The sequence below is a fragment of the Agelaius phoeniceus genome, chromosome 6 (assembly GCF_051311805.1).
Source record: "Agelaius phoeniceus isolate bAgePho1 chromosome 6, bAgePho1.hap1, whole genome shotgun sequence".
NCBI classification, from domain to species: Eukaryota; Metazoa; Chordata; class Aves; order Passeriformes; family Icteridae; genus Agelaius; species Agelaius phoeniceus.
This window is the reverse complement of record NC_135270.1, coordinates 23233420-23258209: the sequence shown is the minus strand read 5'-3', so window position 1 is coordinate 23258209 and position 24790 is coordinate 23233420. Positions and strand designations below refer to the sequence as shown.

Genomic DNA, 24790 nt, shown 5'->3' with positions numbered 1-24790 from the left:
ATAAAAGCACAACTGCTTTTATTTGTGTCAACTGCTGCAATAAGATCTGGCTTGTTTGAGATTTCCCATGACTGCTGTACTAATGCTGGGAGAATAGAAGCTTGAATTCCCTTGATTAGAGAAGCTAAACACAAAGCAAGCCCAGTGCCAATCACACACATGAAAGGACAGCTTTTTGAAGGATGAAAAAAAAATCTAGGTAAGGTTACCACTATATTATAGCTGTCAAAAATCAGCACATACCTCAATTTCAGAGCTTAAGCTCTATACCAGGAAGAACTTGCCCTTTTGATGTAGGCATGTTTTGCTCAGTTTCCTGTAAGCTATACAGGTCTGTTTTATATAAGCACAAACACAACACTCATACCCCCATACACACAGTTCTCAACACTGGACAACTTTAACCACAGACATTACTGCCAGTGTTGCTTGAATACAAACACATCTTACTGACTTCTCTGAGGATAAATCTGAAGAACTGGTTGTCATGAGGGTTTTTCCATATCTACTGGAAAAATTCCATTTAGGACATGACACTGCTTTCTTCCTCCACATCTTAAAAATAACTGATCTGAGCTTGAGCTATATAAAAATACCTCATCCTTCATGGCTCAAACTGCACATGGCTGTATGGCTATCTGATGAAATGGGAAAGGTGAATATTCACTGCAAGTTGTGATAACAGTATGTGGTAGTCACACCACAATGAAACAGGATTGAAAATAAATTAACACGAAAAAAATCACTGAAAGGCATCAAAAAGAGTTATTTATCTCTTCTTGGTAAACATCTGGAATAGCATTCTATTCTCTACAGTATGAAGCCAAACTTCTATCCATGATTCCCTACCAACATTAGCATCTTGGAATATGCACACCCTCTACAATCCTTCTGCTCATAGCATCTCTACAGAGCTAAGCCACCAGAATTCAATGACAACTAATGCCAGCTGCCACTTTAATTTCTAAAGAGCATTCAAAATTGTTCCTAATGAAAAAAAAAAAAAAAAAAAAAGAAGCCAAACCCTATATACAAATTACAGCATTTTAAAGTCAAGGGACACTACAGTATATTCCTAACACAGCCCACTATTTAGTTTGCAAAAAAAAAAAAAAAGACACATAATTTTCCTACCTCCAGGCATCTAAGAAACTATTCAATATATCTGCATAATTTACAGACAAAGATTAAAGGAAAAGCTGGCTGAAGATTATCTGTCAGCAAATTGTTTCTATAGAAAATAGTAAGACCTTTCTAGTTTAAAAGCCAGATGTTCCTACTGTATTGTAAGATACATTTGATATAGTCATTAAAACAGGATGTAGATTTCTAAATTCCATTATTAATATTATGATTTGACCTTGTATAAGTTATTTACATATCTACCTACTCATCAGTAAAATGGATACAAGACCAAGGTGTATTTACTATTCTATTTAATATACTCACATGCAAACTACTACAGCAATGCAGTGTATTTATGCTATATAGATAAATGTTAAACTTGTAATACTTTCAACAATTAAAGGGGGCAAACAAAGCAAGCAGCTTTGATAAGGAATGTGATGTGGTACAGAGTAAACAGCAGCAAAGGGAAAGCACACAGTAACAAAGAAAGAGTACAACACCAGGAGATCATGCTTAATCATCCATTTGTCTGCAGCTAACTGCTTCATGTGCACGACAGAATATTTTCAAATATTCTTTCTAGAAGTACATGCCTTTCCAATTTCTGGATCATCTGCTTTATCTGTAGTCTATTCAAGTTGTGTATAGCAATCTGCAAAGAGTATCCAAAAATTCACTGTGCAACATGATACAGACTCTTAAAGCACAGATTCTTAAAATCTAATCTGAAAACCAAAATAAAATTGTCTTAGAATAGCATAATTTTCCTCTTACAGTTAAGTTTAACCTTTTACTGTTTAGAAGCTGCCAATGTAGATGCAAAAGCAACCCAAATGTATCCTATAAAAATTATACATAGAGGTGCTGATTGGTCTCAGATTTCAGAGCTCTTTCTAAGAGATGCCACGAAGACAGTTTTCTTCATTCTGAAAAACAACAAGGCAGGATAGACAAGAAGAAAAAAATTCTAGGATAAGGATACTCTCTGCAACAACTGAAGGGAGAGGGGAGCAATGAAGGTCTCATATATAAATGCCAAGGATTCTACAACTCCCATGGTGATCCTGGCAGTAAGCCAGGAAAAAGTTTTTTTCTTTCCTTTGCTGTTTGCAGCAACAAATCTTTCCTCTGGGGGAGGGGTGAGAGGGCTGGAACTAACTTCACTGCATCTGATAAGATGGCAAATTGTCCAGGCCTGACATTTATGGGGGACCCAGAGCTTCACTGAAGCACTCTGGGAGGATTAAAGCAGGGTTAGGCTCTGCAGTCACACTCCTTAAAATGCTACAAATGGCAGACAGATGAAAGTTTTCCTAAATTTGATAATGATGATTCTACAGAACCCAGAGACAGAAGCTGTCCCCTGTCAGGGAAAGAACTGCAGCTGTACATTTAATATTCTCATTAAAAGGACTTGTAAAAGCCTAAGTATGCTCAAAGAGCATCTAGTGTCCAGATATTGAAATGAATTTCTGTTTAATTGGTTAACAAGAACTAAATCCCATCTCTTTCATGTAAGCTGCACCACCCACAGGAAAACTCCACCACCCATTTGCTTTAACTCTATCCAAGACCATTTCACTGCAAGAATGGGATGTTTCACACGCTGGCAGTGATTGCCTGGAGCCAGCAGAAAGGCTCATATAGCTGTCAGCAAGCTGATAAGAGTTGAAATTACTCTACAGAGCCCTCTTTAAAGAGGAGCCAAAGAAGCACATTAAATGAAAGGGAGGAGGGTCAGAAAAGCCAGCCACTCATGTTGTTTTAACGTGGCACTAAAACAAGTCATTGATTTATGCTTGTGTCTTCAGCTCTGTTTGACCTGGAGTCTGAACTTCTCTTCAGCTCAAGGGTGAGGCACATAGGATGTGCCCAAGAAAAACCACAACAGCTTGTCCAGGTATTCTAACTGTGGGAACAAACACTGCAAACTACATGTTTTCTATCCACAAATTTTACCCTGAATTTACATCCTGTTTTAGCCTTCAATTGTCCACTCAGGCTAAAAAACACAAGAGGTTGTGATTATCTGAAACTTTAATTAGTGAAAAGCAAGAATGGTACATGGCCAACTATTTAAGAGGGTACCTTGTGGGGCTTCAGGAAAGTGAATTACACATTCACCCAAAGAAGGAAACTATACATCACTTTCAATAGTGTCCCACTGAAGTGTTTGGCAGCCAGTGAAGTAAAGATGCATTTTAAAGATGCATCTGACAATGTTATTACACAAGGCATTATAATACTAAAGTCTTTTGTAAACATGAGTCCTGAAGCTGCCAGGTCTGACCAAATGGCCTTCTGTTCCCATATTCTCCCTCTGACAGAGCTCCACAGCAGGTACCTTAGGAACCCCCCTGCCACAGACACAGCAGGCAGAAGCCACCACCTCCTCAAAGTACTCTCCAGCTTCCAGAAGTCTGCAATGCAGGAACTTTTAAGCCAGAGGGTATATCTTTGCATCCATCTCTGACAGATTTTCCTTCTCTGGATTTCTTCATTCTGCCTTTTATGTCAACAAAACCCCTTCACTCACACAAAATTATGAAGCAGTGATTCTCACAGGCTACCTCTTATGTCTGTGAGATCATCTCCTTTTTTTTAGACCAGATTCCAAATAATAAAAGTACTGTGAGACATCAAATGAAATTGTATCCAACAATGTACAGTCACATCCAGTTACTTTTTCATTACCTTCTTATTTTTTAGTTCTGTATATTATTCCTGCTTCATCATCACCAATCATTAATTTTCAAGATGAAGAGTGTTACACTATTTCATCAGTCTCCTCTTGAAACTTTTGATCACATTTGTTCTATTACATAACTTTCAAGATGGGAGAACCATAACTACAGACTGTATTCATGGTGCAGACATACAACAGATACACATGGTGGCACAGTATTTTCCATCTTGTTCTCTCTTTTCTAAAAATTCATTGTGTTTTTTTAACATAACTGACTATGGAATTTATACTTTCACATAACTATTTATTACAGCTCTTAAGAATTCTTTTCCAAGTGATTGCAACTAGTTGAGAGGCCAAAACTGCCTATGAAAAGGCTGTTTTAAATTGCATATATACCCCTTTGTATACTGAATTTAATTTATCACTCTATCATTTGGCCATTTTGTACCTGAATTTCTGTGGCCTAAGGTGTGCCAGTTCCAAATAAAACCTTTCCCAAAGCAGATAATTCATAATGGATACATGTAAATGGTTTTCTATAACTGTTAGCTCAAGCTGCAAAGTTTCTCTTAAAGGCCATGTTATTCTGGGGTACTTAACTCCTACACAGGTGCCCAGATAAGAAATTCAGGGAATTTCTTATCTCCAACCTCTCCACTTCTCTGTAAGTTTGGTTGAAACTGGGCACTAACAGAAATCAGAAGAGAAATCAGCATGCACATTGTATGTGATCATACACATTTCCCTAAAAAACCAGGATGAAAAGAATTCCCACACTTGAGAACATCAGCTCATCATCCTTGTGCCACCAGAGCACACAAAGTCATCCAGACTTCCAGAACAGATATGAATTCAGAAGTTTTATTTCTGGGAGATATGGGGTGTTACAAAGTCAAAAAGGAACAGGCACACAAAGCCACCTTTTGAAAATAAACTCCTTACCTAAAATCTCTTCAAGGAGCAAGAATTCCTAAATAAACAGAAGAATGAATCTCCTATTCCCACTGCATAGTACTTCTGCATTCTGATTCTATGCCTTAATGAGTCTATCCATGCTAAAAGAATTCTAAGTATGTTGGTATATAGTGAAGACAAATACTTACAAGATGCCTGTATATTCATATAGACAGATTCACCTCACAAAAAGAGGGTGACAAAAGAACAGTGGCTGAGATATAAGCTGAGGAAAACTTTCACACTAGTTAAAGACATTTATGCATCAACTACAGCTGAAACATATTTCCAGAGACTAAAAGGCTTCCAGAGCAAAACCTTAAAAACAAACCAAAAAAACAAAAAAAACAAAACCTGTTGCAAGGGAAACTGTACAAGGCATGAGACAAGGTGATACCAGCAAAGTTTTGTTCTGCTTTTTTAATCTATTTCACTCTGCAGGAGCAAGACAAAAATTCAAATTTTACTCTCTGTCATACAGGCCCATTGCATCAACTTCTTCCCCTCCACTTCTAGAACTTTGCTATTACCTGGATGCTGGTTAGAGGTGCAGATAAAATGAAAGCATAGGATGCAGCATCAAGTCTGTGCAGCTAAGCTGCTTATCAACTTGCCCCTGGGCACTTCTGCCAGTGTTTCAGACTCCATATGGAACTATTTGTAAGAGAGGGATGGATCAAGGAAGCTTCAAAGAAAATGAGAATGACAACATTACTGTAGAAAACAGATAAGACAGCAATCCCAGAGACACATAAGTTTTATCCAGACTGCTATTAATTTTAGCAGCTCAATCAGCAGAGGCTGGTTTTGATGGTCAAAATGCTGCAGTTTATAAGAGCTATTATTATTTTATTTATTATGTATTATTATATGGGAGAATCTGGTTTTCAGGGACATAGGCTGTACCTGCAGTATTGACAATACGTATCAAATTTTTACAACTGTGTAGATCAGGCTACAAGCATAGAAACTATTCCCTTTTGTGAGGACACCCAGGAAACTGGACTGGCAATAGTTGAGAGCAAACTGTTCTGCAAGTTTGAACAATAAAAGCATAAGTTAATATAGCTGATCTCCAGAGATCTCAGTGCAATCAAGGATCATGTAGGACAGTAGAATTAATTTTGATTTCCCACACTCAAGTTCTGCTCAAACCAATGAATCTCTTTCCCAGTTTATACCATGTACTGTCTGATAAAAAGCTGAGCAAAATAAAATTGTGTTGTAGGAAAGCACAGCTGAAGTCATACCAGCCACAGATCCTAGCAGATGTCTCCAAAATTGAAACCCCTGTATTTTATCCTCTTCATGGCAGTGTTATGTGATGTCCATGACAGGTGTACAAACTGGAAGAACACACTTTCAAATATGAGTTCTTATATAACTTAAAAGTAATGACTTCTCTCTACAAGACTTCCTTTCTTACCCAGTTCAGGTATAGCCAGAAGTATCTCCAGAAACAAAGAAAAAAAATGCATAGAGAAAATTTTACTCATTAAAAGCTGACAACCTGAAAAAAATTATATACACGTATATGTAGGTGTGTGCTTATATGTTTATGTCTACATTTTAAGCCTGATGTATGATGTCCAGAGAATCTCCTGTGATAAAACACTACAAAAAAGTACAATGTAGTAATCAACAAAGAAAACTGGTAAGCTAACACGTACAGTAATATTTGTTTTAATTTTGATGTTTTCCAAATAAGGATAAGAATGATATCATAAGACAACAACTGAAACCAATGCAGTTGGACAGCAGGCTCCAATCCCACAAAGGTTATTAGACCCAAAAAGTCTGACAAATATGATAAATGCATGTTTCAGCAAGGAGAAACTCAGAGCAAGGATTTGTTCTATTTGCCTAGAAAAAGATGATCTCAACCATACATGTCAGGTTACTGGTAGTCCACACAGTTTCAGGCATTTAGTACTTTTCACCATTCTAGGTGGCTAGAACACAGAACACTTATCAGCAAGGGAATTTCAGAGATACACAGGGATTTTGCCTTGTAAATAAAGCTGACAGGACATGAAATGTATGGATAACATGATTAAGTATCCTCAATACACAAACAGAAATAAATTTACAAAGATGAAAGACAGACCTTGTGATTTCATCCTGTTACTTTCACTATCAAAACACACAATAAAAGCAACAAGATGTGAAAAGATGCTTTAGAAAAACACATCACACCTTCAGGCAATAGAAACACATTTTCCAATGATGTTCAGTGATGTTTTAACCCAGTGACAATGACTATTGCAAACCATGTATAATCCAACAAAATTCCCTCTGAACAGAGACTATATCTGTACTGTGAGCACTAAAATATCATCTATTTTAGGTTAATTGTGTTGAGTTATGGGTAATATAGATAATGTATATATAACCCAAATTAAGGGGTTATTGTTGGTTTGTTTCGTTGTGAATGTTTAGGGGGTTTGCTCCTTTGTCTTTATTTTGTTGGCTTTTTTTTTTTTTTTTTACAAATGAGTTGCCTGATTTCATACTTTTGTGTTTAAGGTGTCAATAATGTCATGTGCATTGCCCATAGCTGGAGAACACTATCCTGAAATGATTATTTTGCATTATCAGTGAAATAGTCAACAAGAAAGTTATTGCATACTTTGACAGACTATTAATATCAGTTTTAAAGCTTTATTAGGCAAAACTCCCTAGTGTTGACATCTCTAAACCAAAAATCACATCTCTAGGAGTTGTAACCCCAAGGTTACTTTCTCACCTCCTGGTTTTGGTGGCACATTGGTGCTGCCAGCAGGCCCCATCAAAATGGTTCATTTGTGTGAAGGTACTAAAGAGAAAGGAGACCCCTGATGGCTGCTGTGGTATTTGCAGACTCAGAACAGAATGAAGTAAAGCTGGCAACAGAATTCAGGTGTGAAAGATATTTACATTTAAATTGAGAGTCTATTTTCACCTCATATATCACTATTAATACACACTGTGCAGTTTTCAGCACTGCCTAAGTAGAAATAACCAGAGTGTTGTAGGCTACATTCTGAAAAAAATGTCTGAAAAAATTGGGTCACTTTTTACAAGGACCATGCAAAGGACCACTTTGTCACTAAGGTTGTGTAAGAGAATTTCATGACTTCATGACTTCACAATTCCTGCAGAAATTTGACTACAGAAATTCCATGCATCTTGAAAAGTCACTTGAAATCAGATGGTTAACTTTTTCCTTAAATACCTAGCTCTTACTTCCTCTATGATTTTCCTGATGAGGAACTGAGGCAATGATAAGGGTACTATCTTGCCTGGTGACAATATATGCTCAGGTACAATAAGATGTCAAGGATGAAATATCCTAGATACAAGTAAGTGTACATTACATGTTAATATCTTTTTTGCTGGCCTGACAGTTCAGGGTCTCAGCTCTTGCAGTCATCAAATAAGAAAAATCTCTCTCTCAGAGGAATTGTCAGCGTAGATAAAATATTTAAAATATTTTGGACTTAATGCTCCCCTCACATTTTAAGTGACTAAAATTTTTCTACAAACCAAAGATTCCTTTGAAATAAACTCTTGAACTTCTTTACTACAATTTAAATACCATGTAGAAAAACAAATATACACCGTGATTTCATCAGAAATATGTTAATAGAGGTCAGTAGGCAGTACTCAGGGAGAGCTTCCATCCCACTGAAAAGTGATGGCAAATGCAGATGTTTAGCAGAAAGAAAGAATAGGGTCAAATAATAAAAATATTAACATGAGAGTACAGTGCATATTTCTGCATTCCAAAAGCTTTCAGAGCAAGGCAGGTGTATGAACCTACACCCCAACAGTAAAGCAAGGACAGTAACTTGATCATGGTACATTGGTTTACCTGTCTTTGCATCTCTTCAATCTGTCGCTGGGGGATGCTTTGCAGAATACTGTACATTTCAGGCATCTTCTCTTCAGGGATGACAACAGAGGCCCTACAAGCAAAGAAAAGAAAACATATGGCAAGGTGAGAAAAAAGAAATTCTATACTGAAAGAAGTTTTCCAGAAGAAGTTTTCATTAAAAGACTGCTTTTCCAATCCAGAATCTTGTCCTATTTTAACAAGACATATTCAAAAAACATAAGCAAAAAGAAGCAGTCTTCTTTCAGTGTAACAAAATACTCCACAGCAGTTCCTTCCCAACACCAGCCAGTCTGCCCATAGATAAGGCCATCAAAGTCTGTAGACTGATCTGTCCAGACAATCAAATAACTATGGAAGGGACAGAGATTCAGAAATCCTGAATTCTCATCTCTGGATTGCCACTGACTGGCTGACAGCAGAGATTTTTGGAATAATCAAACAGTAATAGCATATACAGTGTTAAAAATAAACCAAATAATTTTTGTACATATTATCCCTATCCCAAGACCATGTAACTGGGCACAGTGCATAGAAAAATCATCTAAACTCCTAGCAGTGTACTCAGTCACAAAGTAATGATATCTTTCCATCTCACATAAACTTGGGAATCATAGTGCAATACAGAGAATTTGCATTTCTGTGATGCAATATTTAGTATATATTTTCCTTAAAAGAGCCTGAATGGAAATCAGTCCTCATTGAATTCAAGCACAAGATTACACAACAAATCTGTTTTAGAACAAAGAATGACAGGCTACAGGCTAATCAAATGCTCTGTCATATCAGTCTCATTTATTTCCCTCTCCTATTTTGATACATAATAGATCAAGAGCAAAGACAGTGTGCATCTTCCTCTGTATTTCATTTCCTGTAGCCCACAGTACACTCGACTTATCAGACAGATTTGATTCAAATCACTGAGGCAGTGAAGTATCTCAGGCACTGGTTCAATGTACAACAGTGAGGGCACAGACCTCTTCCAGTCCAGAACCTCAGAGAAAGGTAAAATGTAGGAATCAGCAATGATGACTGGGACACAGCCAGCTTGAAGAACATCACTCAGCACTGCCTGTCCCAGGCGGGCTCCACGTAGAACAACACAGAACGTAGACTCCTGTCAACAAATGACACACAAATGAGGAAAAAAGGGAAATGTTATATTTGCATGATGTGTGTGTATGTATATATGCATTATGTTTTCCTGCCCTCCCCTTCATTAAAAAAAAAACTAACAAAAAAACAAGTCAAAAGGAAAACCAAGTTGCTCTGTGCAATCAATATATTCTGAATTATTAGCTAATTCAAAATAATTTTACAACTTTATCTTCCAGGGGCTAGGAAAAATATCCTAAATGGAGGAATGAGAAACAAATTGGTAGGACAATTCTGTGCTTTATTTTAATGACCAAACTTTAAAATTCAGTTGAGAAAACTCAAGGAGAAAATTAAGTTTCAAACATTTCAAAGGTCTGGCACAACAAGAAGAGCAACAATTAAGATAAACTTATTTGAGTATAAACAGTATGGAGCCAACTTAATTTTCTTCTGTTATAAGGCAGTGCAGCTCTATGGATAGTAAGGAAGTATCAGATTTTGTACCTCAAGTCACTTGACATGTTTGGCAGCATTTTCACATGCAAATTAAGAAATCAGGGCTAGATAAAGCCCTTATAGGCTCCACAGTTACAAAAACTCCAGTTACAGAACTCCAAGTATAAAGTAGATAGCAGTGGCTCACAAATAAAACAGTGATGGACCAAGTAATCTTTCCTAAGTGCAACAGCATTCAATGTGTCCCTTAGTTAAGTGAGTAGCAGAATTAAGGCCATACTTATTAGAGCTCACAATACCTATGATTTTGTGGGATTAGCAGGTATAATGGATACCAGGATTAGACTTTGGCATCACATGCATAAATCAACTAAGAAATACTGATACATATAGAATTCAACACCTAGAGAAAAATAGCAAACTGCACAAATATAAAGCATGAAGTAACTGGCTAAGATTTGCATTTTGCAGAAGAGGACATTTCCTACAAAAGAACAGGCAAATAAAAGGTATTCTTGGGATAGAAATGTGGTACTGTTGAAAAAACAAACCATTCCATCCACAGGTAATATTACAGTCCAAAAAAATGTACAATTGAAGAAATCTGAAGAATTCACTTACTCTTCACAGTAACAAAAGACCTCAGACAGAGCAGGGTTCAGTCTTGGGCAGAGCACTTCCAGTGGTAAATAAAGGATGATTACTTACCTTGAAAGGAAATCTGCAAGGAAAGATTTACTCTATCAATGCTACTTATTCTGAAGGAATGAGGGCAGAAGGAAGGGAGCTTCAAAGATAAAAAAAGTTGTCGTAGAGAAGAGTATAATCCATTTACTCATGTCCACAACACACAAGACAAAGTGCCCTGAGTTTAACCTCCAGCAGAGAAGACTTCTTGACTATGTTGCCCTCACCCTGTTTTTAGGGACTTTGGTTCTCACTGCCACTGAGGAATCTTGCTACAGATCTCAATATAAATGCTAGTAGAGTTCAGCTAAACAACAGGGAAAATCCCAAGTCAGTATTATCCCTAAGTTTAAGAAAGAAAAATTATAAAGTTGATACAGGGATTCCCACAGATAAGAAAACATTTTTCCAGCTCGTGTTCCATGGCCTGAAGAAAAAGAGCCAGAATGCTCAGCAGGGCAGCAAAACATCAGGATGGAACTAGGAAATACAAGGGGTTTTGCTGGCTCTTCACTTGTCTCCTGATGCAATCATAAGACCTGTGTTCATACCCATAGAGCACTAAGAGCCTTGAAAATCTCATCCAAGGGAAGACTGCAAACAGGAAGCATTAACAACCCAGAAGTCCAAGAGTCTGTCTAGTAAGACATCTGTAAAGGCAGTGCTGGAAAGGATGAACTGTGATCCAAGTCCCCCTTCCCCCACTCTTAGACAGGAAGAGAAGGAAAAGAAGGGTGTGGGGAATGGAAGGAGCTGAGAAAATGAACACACATTTTAACCATTGACTCACTGGATCACACAGCAGCAGGTGGAAGAGACTAGTAAGGTCTGGGAGAGACAAAAAAGGAAAAAAAAGCGCCCAGATGTGGACACACATGCTCATCTGCCCAGATAACCATTTTTCCTGTCTAGACAAAGGTTACTATAAATACATCTCCTCACATCACCACTGTTATCAGCCAGACATTCCAAAGGGAAATGCAGGGGAAAGTATTTTAACAATCTCAGCATGTGCCAGCTTTCTTCTGAGTTATAAAATCATATATAGCAAGATATAGATAGAGATTCCCTGACTTGCCATCTTTTAGCAATTCAGTCTGTATTTAAAGAAATAAAGCAAACAACTTTTTTTTTTTACTCAAAGTTTAGGACTGACGGTGATCCTTTCCTCCCTCTCCTCCTCCTCCACATGGAATTTTAAACATATTTCCTACAAAACATAACAGGAGGGGTGGAAACGTTGGCTTTCCTCGGCTTGTTTGTTATTTTACCATCATTTGCTTAAGTTCAAAGACAGATTATATGCTGCTGGCCACAGACAGAGCACAATGGCCTATGGCATAACTCACTTCACCACACTGCATGCCAAAGCACCTCTGTTAGTGAACTGCCAAGAGACACAGGGGTCTGAGAACACTATCTAGTTTTATCTTCACTGACACATCAAAAGGCCTCTGGAAGCTGGGCCAAGGCCATGAAACACATTTCACCTAGATGTTTTCATAGCTGCATGCTGACAAGCCTTCTAGCTCAGTCTGTCATATAGACACAGATAGTTTTGTACAATTTAACTACTAAGCTGCATACAAAAAATGTAATCTGACTAACTCTACTTAAATGTAACACTCTTGCTGTTTAAAGTTCATTTTAACCTTCTATCCAATTGACAAAGCCATCTTCAGCTCCAAGCTTCATCTAGCAAGGCCTGGATTGTCATAGCTGAGAAATTAATTCCAAATTCATGCCTGCTGACAGCCCTTTTGCCAGCTATTTTGGAAGGTGTAGATTCCAATGTTCCTCTCCAGTTTTGAAGTGAGCAACTTTATCTGCCTCCAAAAGTTTTTCCTTCCCTTCCTCCATTTTAGCATCCCATTGCTGCTGGATTTGACAGTATCCTCTGTGTAATTTTTTCAAGTTTACATGACACTGTCTTGTGTTACTAAACCACCATGACCAGTCTCATATACGCATAGTCTGCATATAAGTTTGAGCACATCGGTTTTGGCCCTCTTAAAAATAAGGATAAAGTTAGGATATAGTACTCAAGCTAACATAACAAATTATGCAGTTTTAAAAGATATCCAGCATACTAATTAAATACAAGGGAGTACCCTACCACTGCTGAAGAGGAACAGAATGACAGCTAAGACAGACACCACTGGGAAGAGGAGTCTGCAGGACAGACAGCCTTACCTGAAGCACCTGAGGATAATCAAAGACTTGATTCTTGTAGCAGCGTTTGCGAACGGCAGGGACCCCATCTGACAGGTTTGTGCATTTGTCCAGGACCAGCACTGACTCCCCATTCTCAGCCTGAAGAGCCTCCAGCTCCAGGCGGTACTCTGGGTGCAGACCCATCTGAGATGAGAGGATGAAATACCTGCGAGGGCTGAAAAAACACAGCCAGGTCACCTGACTGCACTGCAAGTTTACTTCCAAGATCTCCAGAACACATTTCCTTCCATTCTGGAGAAGCAGAGCAAGATTAACTAAATGTGGACATGCTCCAAGACCAGATTTTCAGACAACACTGGAAAGGGTAATGATGAAATATAATTAAGTCTGGGATAGCAAGTGGCTCAAAATTATTTACAATTCTGAATAAATCTGTACTTGGTAAAAGTGCTTATTACATTAGAATAGGCACCTGCATTATAACTTCTATTATAAGGTTAGAGAAACATTATTTAGCTGCATTTTAAATCAGCCTGCTACTGATGCCAGGATTGTTTGTACTTTTGTTTGGTGTTGGTGTACTAAAAAAAGTAGATAGGACACTGAGTGCTGAGTGCTTCTAGTTTCTCCTCCCATGTATGTTCTCATGAATTTTAATTGAGAAAAGATGCTGAACTAACAACTCAGTATTTAGTATTTAGCTTATTTAGTCTTGATATGGTGACAGCAGCAATACCACAAGCTCATCTTTTTAACTGTGATTCAGTTCTGTCCCTTGGGGCAATATAGAGGCAATATTTCCAATGAAAAGCTGAAGATCCATATGGTGTATGTTATCTCATACACTCTCAACTCCTACCATGCTCCAAAACCATGAATATTTAAAATGTGCTGAACATTTTAAATACTGACATGTTTAAAAACACTCGAGGTAAACCATACAGGAATACAAGCTTAAATTAGGTGCTTGCTGCTTAAAGAAGTTATACTAATACTGGAAAATAGCATGTCATATAATTGTTATACTCATCTATACTTGGGTTTTCTTTTAAAACAGGTCAGCTGAAGTCAGACTGCTCCAACCACTCCCCAGTGAAAGGAACACACATAGTGAGTGAGTGCCCTCATGCTGCCAAAAGAACACAGGAAGCACGAGGCCTGTACTTAGAGTTCCAGTTTTACTCCACGTGATGCTATCTTTAATTTACAGCTCTGAAAACACACAAACACACACACTTTATAAAGTCAGACCTCTCCTGCTGCTCTTCTCACCTCTTCTACTCATTTTCATGCTGGTTACTTTAGTTGCTCCAATTAACAGATGCATAGTATTTTTTTTAAACATTCTTTCTCACAAGACTCCAGCTGCTACCAGCAGAAGTGGATTTCAAGCAATCCAATTAAAAAGACAAGTAAATCAAACCCCCTTAGTTCAACTCTGTAAGAGGCCTTAAAAAAAGGAAATAATGATACAGATGAGTGATAATAAATGCATATAACCAGCTAAAGAAAAAAGTAGGTTTGTGTACACATTTAAAAGCAAATTTTGCCTTGAAACTGTCATCACTCTATGACACTCAAAATCTAGCTTATCAAACATTGCTACAAAGGAAAGAACAGGCCATCTCCCAAGAAATAACACACTAACATAGTGTGATGAAAAGGTTTATCCCAAGCAAGCCTGGATTCTGGGCGGTGTATCCCCATCCCATCCCTCCTGCAAAAAGCAGTCGAGGCTGGGAACCTGTCTCACTAGTAACGCTGACCGGCCACTGGATGGCACTCCGGACACCAGGCTGCCCAACACAATTAAAAAAAAAAAAAAACAGTTTTGAGAAACGGAATTTCCAACACCTTTACTGAACACAAGACCTACTTCTCTTATTCGACCCAAAACGAGACAGAGAGTTTATTTGACTACATGGACATGAACAATGTGACTGCTTCTCTCTTTACAACTGGCTCTATAGATGCTGGAGCCTATCAGCACATTCCTGCTCTCCAGACAGAAACACAAAGCATGCCTTCACTCTGTGTCACAATGTAGTAACACCTGAGACCTACAATCAGCTGGGATGCAAGCAGATGCCACTCGCTGGCCTGGTCTAAGGCATCACAAGCAGGGACACAAAGGGTGTGAGCAAAGTAAACCACTGCTGCACAAGTTTGTCCTAATTGACTGCATTACTGTACTTGCTGCAGCCAAGAGCAACAGCAAGAGCACTACCCTAACCAGAAAAGACAACTGAACCCAAAGACTGATGATAACTTTTGTGTCCAACAGAGGCTGCACCATTTCAATCAGTTTTCAATTTTGAAAATTCATATTCTCTTCAGAACACTGTAAGAAGAAAAGGACCTAAAGCTTCTACATTTGAACACTTGATGTCGACAATGAGCAGACAGATCACTGATCCCCTTGCCTCTGTCTGCTCATCTTTTAAACCATAACAGAAGACCTTGTTACAGTGGAACTTTTCCAGCTGTGTAATTAGAAGATTTATGAAATATAAAAAGAACAACCTTCCATAACCAGTTAAAACATGTCTTCCAAACTTCTACCTCCTCTTGTTCTGAAGACATGAACAGATTAGAGAAGCCACCATTGCCAGGACAGTTAATTTCAATGGCTAATTACATGTTCTTAGAAAATCAGTGCTTTATTTCCCAACTGTCTTGCTTTACTTCCAGCTACAAGGCTCAGGTAGGGGAGGGTTGTGTTGTTTGTGTTTATCTCTTACTCCATTACTTTAAAAAAAGAAACAAATAAAATCAGTATTCTAAGCTCCAGATGTATGTATTCCCATAATCACACATACAAGTTTTCATCCTTCTTTTTTATGAGCTTAATGACAGGTCAGGTGCAAATGGTGGGTGTTACATCAGGCAGGCAACCAGTCACAGTGGGGTTCCTCAGGGCTCCAGCTTAGGGCCTGAGCTCTTCCACACCTTCATAAACAACTTGGACACAGGACTGGAAGGGATACTAAGTAAGTTTGTCCACAACAAAAAATTGGGAGGAGCTCTTGGCTCTCTTGAAGGCAGAGAAGCCCTGCAGAGAGATTATAACAAATCAAAAGGCTGGGCAATCAACAACAGTATGAAGTTTAACAAAGACAAATGCCAGGCTGTACCTGGGACAGGGCAAATCTGGATGTATGGACAGACTGGGAAACGAGAGGCTGGAGAGCAGCCCTGTGGAAAGAGACCTAGGGGTCCTGGTCAATGGCAAGTGAATATGAGTCAGCAGTGCCCTGGCAGCCAGGAGGGCCAGCCGTGTCCTGGGGTGCATCAGGCAGCTGGTCAAAGGAGGGGATTGTCCCACTGAGTCCTCTGCACAGTTTTGGGCACCACAATATAAGAAAAGCATAAAGCTATTAGAGGGAACAGTTGCCAATTGAACCATCACCACTGGAACCATCAGCATTGAAAGCATCATCTATTTTAATAGCAAGAGCTGTTAAAAACAACACTTACCAAATTGCCCAAGCTCACCATAAAGTTATTAGCTATATTTATATTTCATAATCATCAATATGAAATATGATATTGAATTGAATATAATATTGAATATTCTTTGCACAATTCATGGGAATTATTTTACCCTGGTCCTCTTTCTGGCAGATCTACTTCTGCTGACAATGGGCTGTAAACAGGAATACTGACGTCGTAGCCTTGCCGGTAAGTCCAAGTGGAGAAGCCTCCACCAGCCAACAGAGCTCTGGAAAATACAAGAAAGTTTAAACTGGGAATGTATAACATTCAAACTCCAGTGATTCACTGCTTGTCATTACCAGAACAAGAAGGCACGTGCTCTAAGGTAAGTTTTTCCCTCAGCATGTATCAGTGGCATGTTTTCATGCTGGTTTTAGGCTGACTTTAGTTTTTGTCATCTTGGTTTACTGCTGAATTGGATCGAGTAATTGTAAGCACTCTAGCAGAATGCTTACAATTGTGTAGGATCACTGAGGAATGGATCATTTTTGCATTAATATAGGGAAATCTAACATATTGCTGTCATTGTTGCAATTTCCAAGCTTACATATCGTAAGACAATTTTAATCTGAAGAAACACATTCTGAATTATTTATACTAGTTAAGATATTCATAGATGCCTGTACTAAAATTGTGTATAGCACAACTTTCAAAGTGTTTGAGACAAGCTGTATTTCAGATACAAATCGCAGTACAGTAACAGTATTTTAGCATCTTACAGTGACTTTGGATGTCTCAGGATGGAAAACAAAATGAAATTACCTGCAACTGTATTTTCAAAGTTATCATACTAGTGAAATTTATTTCATTTTTTATTACGCAAAAATTCTATAAACAGAAAACATGAAAACAAGAAATCTGTATGTTATGACACTAAGTTCCAACAGTAGAGGTTGCTTGTGAGACTATATGCTAGAGAACAAGGGAAAAATCAAGGACTGATAAATTAAAATGCACTTCAACCTTCCAACAGGATGACCTGCATCGTGCCTTTTCTTAGATGGGACAACCTTTTGCCACACAGAAGTGCTTTAAGAAACAGAAGAGAACAATATGTATAGAAGAAAGCAATATACCATGCAGAATTCCAGAAAAAAAAAAAAAAAAGGTTTGCTACTATCTCCTATCACAAACCAAGCCCCTTTGAAATATGCTAGTAGAGGACAAAAGTTTTCTCATTGCCATTTCATGTCCAGTGACCAGGTGGCATCGGGAATATATCATCCTAGTTCCAAAAGAAGCTCAGATTTAGCTTCTTTTGTGAAACTTCTCAAAGAGCTGACCAAACTTTCAGTCCTTTGTCACTCAGCAGGGGGGTCTGCTATACTTTTAGCTGCTTATGGCATACTGGCTTTGCTTAAGGAACCATATTTCTAAATTCCAGTTTGTCTCCTTCTCTGTGGAAAGAAGCAGGACACAAATACATTACTAGACAAGGCACTAAAGAAAGGATCTCGAGAAGCTGTACCCATTGTTGCAGCTATGATTACAGTGAGAAGCCATACTCAGGTCAGAGCAGGCACAGGTCTCAGTAATCAGGACACATACAGGAACAAAATATCAACCTAAGACTGGAAGAGGCACCAACAATCCATTAGCTAATATTCTTGTTTTCAGATATCATTGAATGAAATCATTGGTAAGGTGTTTGGAAAAGCAGTTTTCCACAAATGTTAGACAACAATTACCATTATACCGAATTATCACCCAAGATTTTTCCCATCAGAACAAGACACTCAGGATGAACACCAGTATGTTGTGCCTGTTCTAATCCCCATCAGACGGCCCACAGATACTTCACTTCCTGCTCTGACCTGCAGCACAATTGTTCAGTGTTCAAACACCATGATCACACTTTGCCATAAATATGACTCTTCATTCAGAACACAAACTATGATAGGAACAAAAATCAACTTGAGAACTAGATGATAAATTAAGTACATGAGCTTAGGCTCCAAATAATTTCTAATTCCTTTCCAACATTCCCCATCCCCCTGCTTTTGGTGACATGTACAACACTGCTATGACTAGGTCTCACAGTCGAAGCTGCATGTTCTATATCTTATCCATATTCATTCAGTTACAAGAAGAGAGAAAAAAAATTCGCTCGAGTGTTACTGTTCTTGCAGTTTATATCTCCCTTCTCTTTTTTACACCCCCTCCCTCCAAACTGGGAAACCAGAACCAGATTGTTATAATAGGATCCAGTGAAAACACAACAGCACCTCATCAGCCTTGAGAAAGCAGGTGTGTGTCATGCAGACTTTTACCTAAATAAATCCACAGGGAACCAACACCAGTTAAGTAACTCCACTTGGATTTTCATTGTACAGTGCATTAAGAGAGTAGGGATATTAACTCCTAATGTACTCAAGACAAATAATCTTTAAATTGCACTGATCAGCAAGGAATGACTGTCCCTTGTCCCTAAGCAACTTTTCACCACTTTTCAAATATTGATCCTTCCTTCTCTCCATGAAGTGCTCCAGCTGGCCTGTACACTAAATGTTTCTGTCCAACTGCCATCTGCAGTAGCTTTCTGCCAAACTTCACAGGGCACTGAACCCAATTCACGGACTGAAACAGAAATAAATAAAAAGTATCTTAGTTCATAAATTCAATTCTACAGCACCAGAATTCCTCTGCAAAAGAAATCCTTTCAACCTCATCATTGTACTGAATCCAACAGCACTAATTAGCAGACAATATCGAGCTTATCTTTTAAGCTTTATGGCAGGAGATTACAAATGTTATGGCAGCTAATACTAGCAACATAAACTCCATGCCCACAAGGCAAACTTTCACCTTTGAAATTATGGAATAAAGCACTTTTACACTGCCTTTGGAAATTGGATTTAAAGATTCAATAAACAAACAACCCCTTAGTGAAGTACCTTAGCCAAGAACTTTTCCAGATGTAAAATTATTATATAACTGAACTGCCCCCTGTGTATAAGGTCTTACTTTATCTGGATCAATATTCTGCAGCAAATTATTGGAACACAAGTCTATTAAACTTCATGATCCACTACAGTTCAACTGTATATGATGTCTCAGACATGTTGATTAGAAGGCAGGCCACACTCCTGTGCAAACTTCATAAGTATTACCTGTGGATTTCACAAGTGATCCACAAACTCACACAAATGCAGTCCTTCTAGAGTTGTCATGGTACAGTTCAGAGAAGTCATTCAAAACCAACTGAACTGTGCCAGCATGCCTTTATTTTGGCCAGCAGCTTCTCACCCTGTGATGCTACAAACAACTGTCTTTCATAGTTGTACCCCTTCCTAACACCTTTAAATATTCTCAAATAAAGAAAACACACCCACATTGCTTGTTCTGTTAGACATGAACTAAGAACTCCAAAGGTCTCCAAAATCATACTGAAAGCTCACACTGCATCACTCAGGCCTCTCTTGGTCCACACTCCCAACTTCTTTCACAGGCCCCGTGTCTTCACACCTGTGACCTGTAGAATAGGTTCTGTACATCAAACTGCCCAACTGCTGACTGCCTACAAAAAGAAATATCCTTTTTTTTTCCATCCCAAGCACTGTTATTGCCTCTCTAATGTATTACAGCTCATGATCATACAGCTGATGGACTGAGTCAGATTAGCAAACTACAACAGCTGAATGCCAAAAAAGACTTCAGTTTTTTACTTAAATTACTCAGTTTTCCATGTTAGCATGACAAATACTTAGGAGAAACACCTACCAAAATAAGAGGTTTCCTGCCTGCTAAGCCAAGGCATGCAAGGCCAAATGTAATTTGAGATCAAAAAGTAAAAATAAAAAGTTCTGTAGCATATCTACTACTTTGAGTTAATAAATTCAAATCTTTGATAGACATGTGTATCCATAAGCATGCAGTCCATGCCATTGTCAAATGAAAATTCTCCTCAAGTATAAATCTAAGATAACAAATTCAAGTATTTACTAACAGATTAACAGACTTGTTTGCACGAGACTGATGCTTGACTGCCCTCTCCAGGCTAACCCATACATACAACATGTTTCACACAGAGAAGGAAAAAACTTACTCACACATATTTCACAGTGATGTAATTACAATGAGGAAATTTACTGTTTAAACATGTGCAGGAAAGAAATCTGTTCTGGTACTGGAGGATGTTTTAAATTGTCTTTGCTGAAAAGAAATCAAGATACACTTCACAGACCACCATCTTAGCAAAGATCCCATATCTCAGGCAAGATTTTATTAACATTTGGCAAAAGAAAGTTAACTTTGACCTTTAGGAACAGCACTGGTTACAATGGACTGAACTCAGCAGAACTAAGCACACACCAGCTGACATATTAGAAACTTCAGCAACATATTAGAATCTTCAGCAACAGTATCGCCTTGCTCTAATTCCAATTTTCCTTGCCTTGCAACAACCTTTCCTCTTCCAAAACTAAACTATCCTTCAAGTGAAAATTGAGCTCAGAATGTAGACCTTTTAAGTTCCTGGCAAATATTTTTAAAGCACACTTGCCAGAGAATAACTAAGAGCATTTGTCCAATTACTAATATAGTCTATTAAGACAACAAAAACAATTGAAATTCAACATAGTTTTGTCACGCAGAGCAGCTGCTTTAAAATGTCCTTGAAGCACCTGACTTCTATTAGAAAGCTGCTGCTACAGTCATCTTTGAATTTCTAATTTGCATCAAATGGGACATTCTGTAAAGCATTCATAATCAGTTACACACCAGATCAAGGTTCTCCAACTTTATAGCAAGTCCAAGAGTTAAAAGCAAACTATCAGCCACATCCCTCATAAATTTAAGGATGGGGCTAAACTATCAAATTTCAAAAGTAAATACCACTTCTATACAAGGCTTTACTTTCCTTTTTTGAGAAGCAAGCAAGTCAGAGTCTATCTTTGCAAAGTTTAAGGAGCACATCCTTTGCTACCAATTGCCCTTCTGAGCTTGTTGCTTCTTCAGTGGGACTTGAACCCAGATCTGTCCATCACACAGCACAACACATACCTATCTCTAGGAACATCTAGGGCAGTGTTATAATCTGGTGGTCCTCCAGGCAGCATATTGAAGAGCAAATGATTTGTGCCTCGATCCCACCTACAGCAAAAGAAGAAACAAACTGCAGTTAGAAAAGTGTTCTCTACACAGAGACAAGTTCTCTCTAAGCCTAGTGCTGGCATTAACTCACTGTGTTCTCCTCTCCTGCATTAGACTCACTTTTTTCACTTTGTGTTCTTCACATTCACGCACTGAAGTTTCAGCACATACCTGGATAACTGTGCCAAAGCCTGAGCTGTCTCTTTGATCCGGAGGGCGTTCTGATTGAGGACATCTATGGATGGCACAAAAAGGCAGGCCCGGTTGACATCGTCCGTGTAGAATTCACTGTCAGAGATGGCCGTCAGCAGCTCATTGTACTCCCTGGAAATGGTGTTGCTCACCAACGTCCCATATTCATCCACATACTTTTTCAGTGAATAGATGTACACTTTGATTTTGTTCTTGGGATTGAAGCCACACCTATAGACATCGAAGCAGGTGTGCATCCTGCAGCTGAGGTCTCCTCGCTCAGGAATGGGGCTATCAGCAGGAAGCTTGACCACAGGCACATCATGGACACTGCGCTTTTCAACGGTCCAGTCACTGGATGATTCAATGGAGTGAGGCCAGAACTGGAACATTCCTGTGGCAATTAGGCCAAGCAGAACTATGGAAAAGAGAGTGATGTAATAGATGCGATGCTTGGTTTTCATCCTTGGGATGAGGGCTGGACCCCGGGTGTTATATTTGGCCGAGGCACACATAATGGCATCAATTATCTCTTGTCACTACAAAACAGAGAGAGAGGTTTTAGGAGGAACTCTACAAAAGAGACACAGTTATCACGATGCAAAGAAACATGCAGTTACTCCTTTCAGGAAAGGGTCTTTGCTTCAGCAGATTGAAGTAGGCTTTCTTCAGATGCTCATGAGTCCCACTGGAACACAGGATGCCAACCAGGCCTGCCACTTGGCAGGCACCAACTGAGGCTGATCTGCTGGGCCTGGCTGGAATGAAACGATGTGGGCCAGTCAACAGCCACTAGCCAGAAAAAGGCACAGCTTGGGCAGAGAGAGGGAGAGGAAATCTCAGACACTGCAGAAGTGGTGAGGCCTCATAAGTCCCACTACACCTACAACAAAGCACAGTCAAAGGGAATGCTAATAAAAAAACTAAAATGCTTACCCACAGGAGAAACAACCTGGATACCTACAAAGGGCTTATAATGGGGCATCACACACAACTTAGGACCATGATACTGTTTCTAAGGTAAAGGTGCTTCTAAACAGAATTTCATAGGAGCCCCACCATACCTGATTAAAATGATGGCAAACTACTTCTGGCAAGAAAAATTAATTATTTGTCATCTTTGTAAATGTGCCTTGTGGGGCACAAAAGTGCTCAATGAGCTGCCATTGCAGCCACATTGAGAAAAGCATTTAAACAGTTCATTACAGCCTGAACTACAGCTGAAATGAAAAACATGATGTAATATAAAGTATTATACAAATACTTTATCACAAACTACTGTCATCTTTGATATTCCTTACAAGCTCCTGCACAAAGAATCGTGGTTCCTGCAAAAGACAATTTACATTTACTACAGACTGAAAAATCAGCAAGCAACAACTTGCTTAGGTTTTCAGCTAAAACTTTCAATAATAAGTAAATTCAACCTGAATTCTCCATAATGAAAAGTTTGTAAGAGTAGTAAGCATGTTTTCCAGAAAAAGAATGTCAACGGTATAATTATGTGTTTTTCTTTTGGAAAAATGGGATGTTTTCTTGCTCTGTGAGCTAGAAAGAAAGTCTGACATGTCAACTATCCAGTAGACATCAAATATGAATAAAATAAGTATAAATGAACAAAAGAAGCATTAATTTCATTATTAATCAAATGATGCAACAAATTGAATTATGTTTATTTTGTGTTCTTAACAAAAGACTGTTAGGATGGGCTGGCAAATGCATGACTTGACTGTACTTACACACAGTAGCACTAAAATAATCTCAGATGCTAATAAACATTCCACTTTTAACGGCTCTTCTCATCACTTTATGTCCACAATCTGATTCTGGAGGAAGCCTCTAAAATCTCCTGTACAAGGCAATACACGTGTCATGCTGTTATTAGGACAGAAGCCAGAATGCTACAATACAGTCAGCTTTACAACTAAAAACTTCCCATATGCTTCCGACTGTTAACCACGTCCTTTATTCCTCCTTTCTGACACAGCACCAGAACCAGCTACGTGATGACACTCTCCAGCGAGCATTTCAGTCATTCGGCAAACCTGTCCAGCCCGGAGGCCGGCTGAAAGAGTTCTCCATGGAAGGTACCTGTCCATCCACGGAAACCTTCCCTCTTACACACCACACAATCCACCTGGGCAACTGCAAGCACGGCACAAGCCGTACGCGCTTGGAGTGCGGGAAGTAACGGGAGCAAGACGCAGCACACACAGAGGTGGCAACAGCGGGATGGGCCGCAAGGGCCGAGGGACGGGACGGGACGGGCCGCCTTCCGAGAGGCGCGGGGGGCGGGCCCAAGCCAGCCCGGAACCCGGCCGGCAGCAGCCGGGCCGCCACGCCGCTGTGGCTCCCGCAGCCCCTGCTCTCCCTCCCTCCCGCCCACCCGCCGGAACCGCACAGGCCGCCCCCGCCGCCCGCACTCACCGCCGCCCGCAGTCGCCGGGGTCGCCCGGCCGCGCCCCGCCCGCCCCGGCCGCTCCGCGCGGGGCCCGCCCGCCCCGCCGCCCCCGGCCCGGCCCCGCCCGCCCCGCCGGTGCGCAGGCGCGGCCCCGCCGGCCCAGCGCCCCCCCGCGGCCGGAGGGCGGGAGTGCAGCGGGACCCGGCCCGCGGGGGTCTCCCCACAGAGATGGGATGGGATGGGAGCTTCTCCCGGCGGAGCGGCACGGGGAGCACTTCAGCCATCATCTGCGTGTGCAACACTTGTACCCATGAACCGCCGGCAGCCCGCTTTCCAACACATCTGCATTCTCCAGTCCTGTGCGCCTTTCCAAAACTGTACTGAGCTTTCTCATTGACTGAGGACCTTTGGGTCATGTGTCACTTTCTGCTGGATCACACTACTTCAGCAAGGAGATATCCTCAATCTACACCTTCCCCAAACCCTTCATAAAAGTAACTGGAAGTATCTTCTTCTAATAGAAGATAGAGGAGGAAAATTTTGTTGCACA

The 24790-nt window shown here is 39.6% G+C and overlaps 1 protein-coding gene across 2 annotated transcripts in view; it reads right to left on the bottom strand.

Annotated features, from left to right (window-relative positions):
- EXT2 (exostosin glycosyltransferase 2) overlaps positions 1 to 24366 on the bottom strand; it is a 73211-nt gene extending 48845 nt beyond the window's left edge. Inside the window, exons 1-8 of one of the 2 annotated variants that reach the window (XM_054635435.2) lie at positions 24267 to 24366; positions 23579 to 23688; positions 21819 to 22378; positions 21558 to 21647; positions 16666 to 16782; positions 13080 to 13275; positions 9623 to 9762; positions 8625 to 8718 (exon numbers count right to left, since the gene is read on the bottom strand). In XM_054635435.2, the coding sequence (XP_054491410.1) occupies positions 8625 to 8718; positions 9623 to 9762; positions 13080 to 13275; positions 16666 to 16782; positions 21558 to 21647; positions 21819 to 22354 (1173 nt within the window). In that variant the 5' untranslated portion in view covers positions 22355 to 22378; positions 23579 to 23688; positions 24267 to 24366. The remainder of the gene's footprint in view (positions 1 to 8624; positions 8719 to 9622; positions 9763 to 13079; positions 13276 to 16665; positions 16783 to 21557; positions 21648 to 21818; positions 22379 to 23578; positions 23689 to 24266) is intronic. The other variant, XM_077180008.1, reaches the window with a different exon arrangement.
- Between the last annotated feature and the right edge of the window lie 424 nt (positions 24367 to 24790).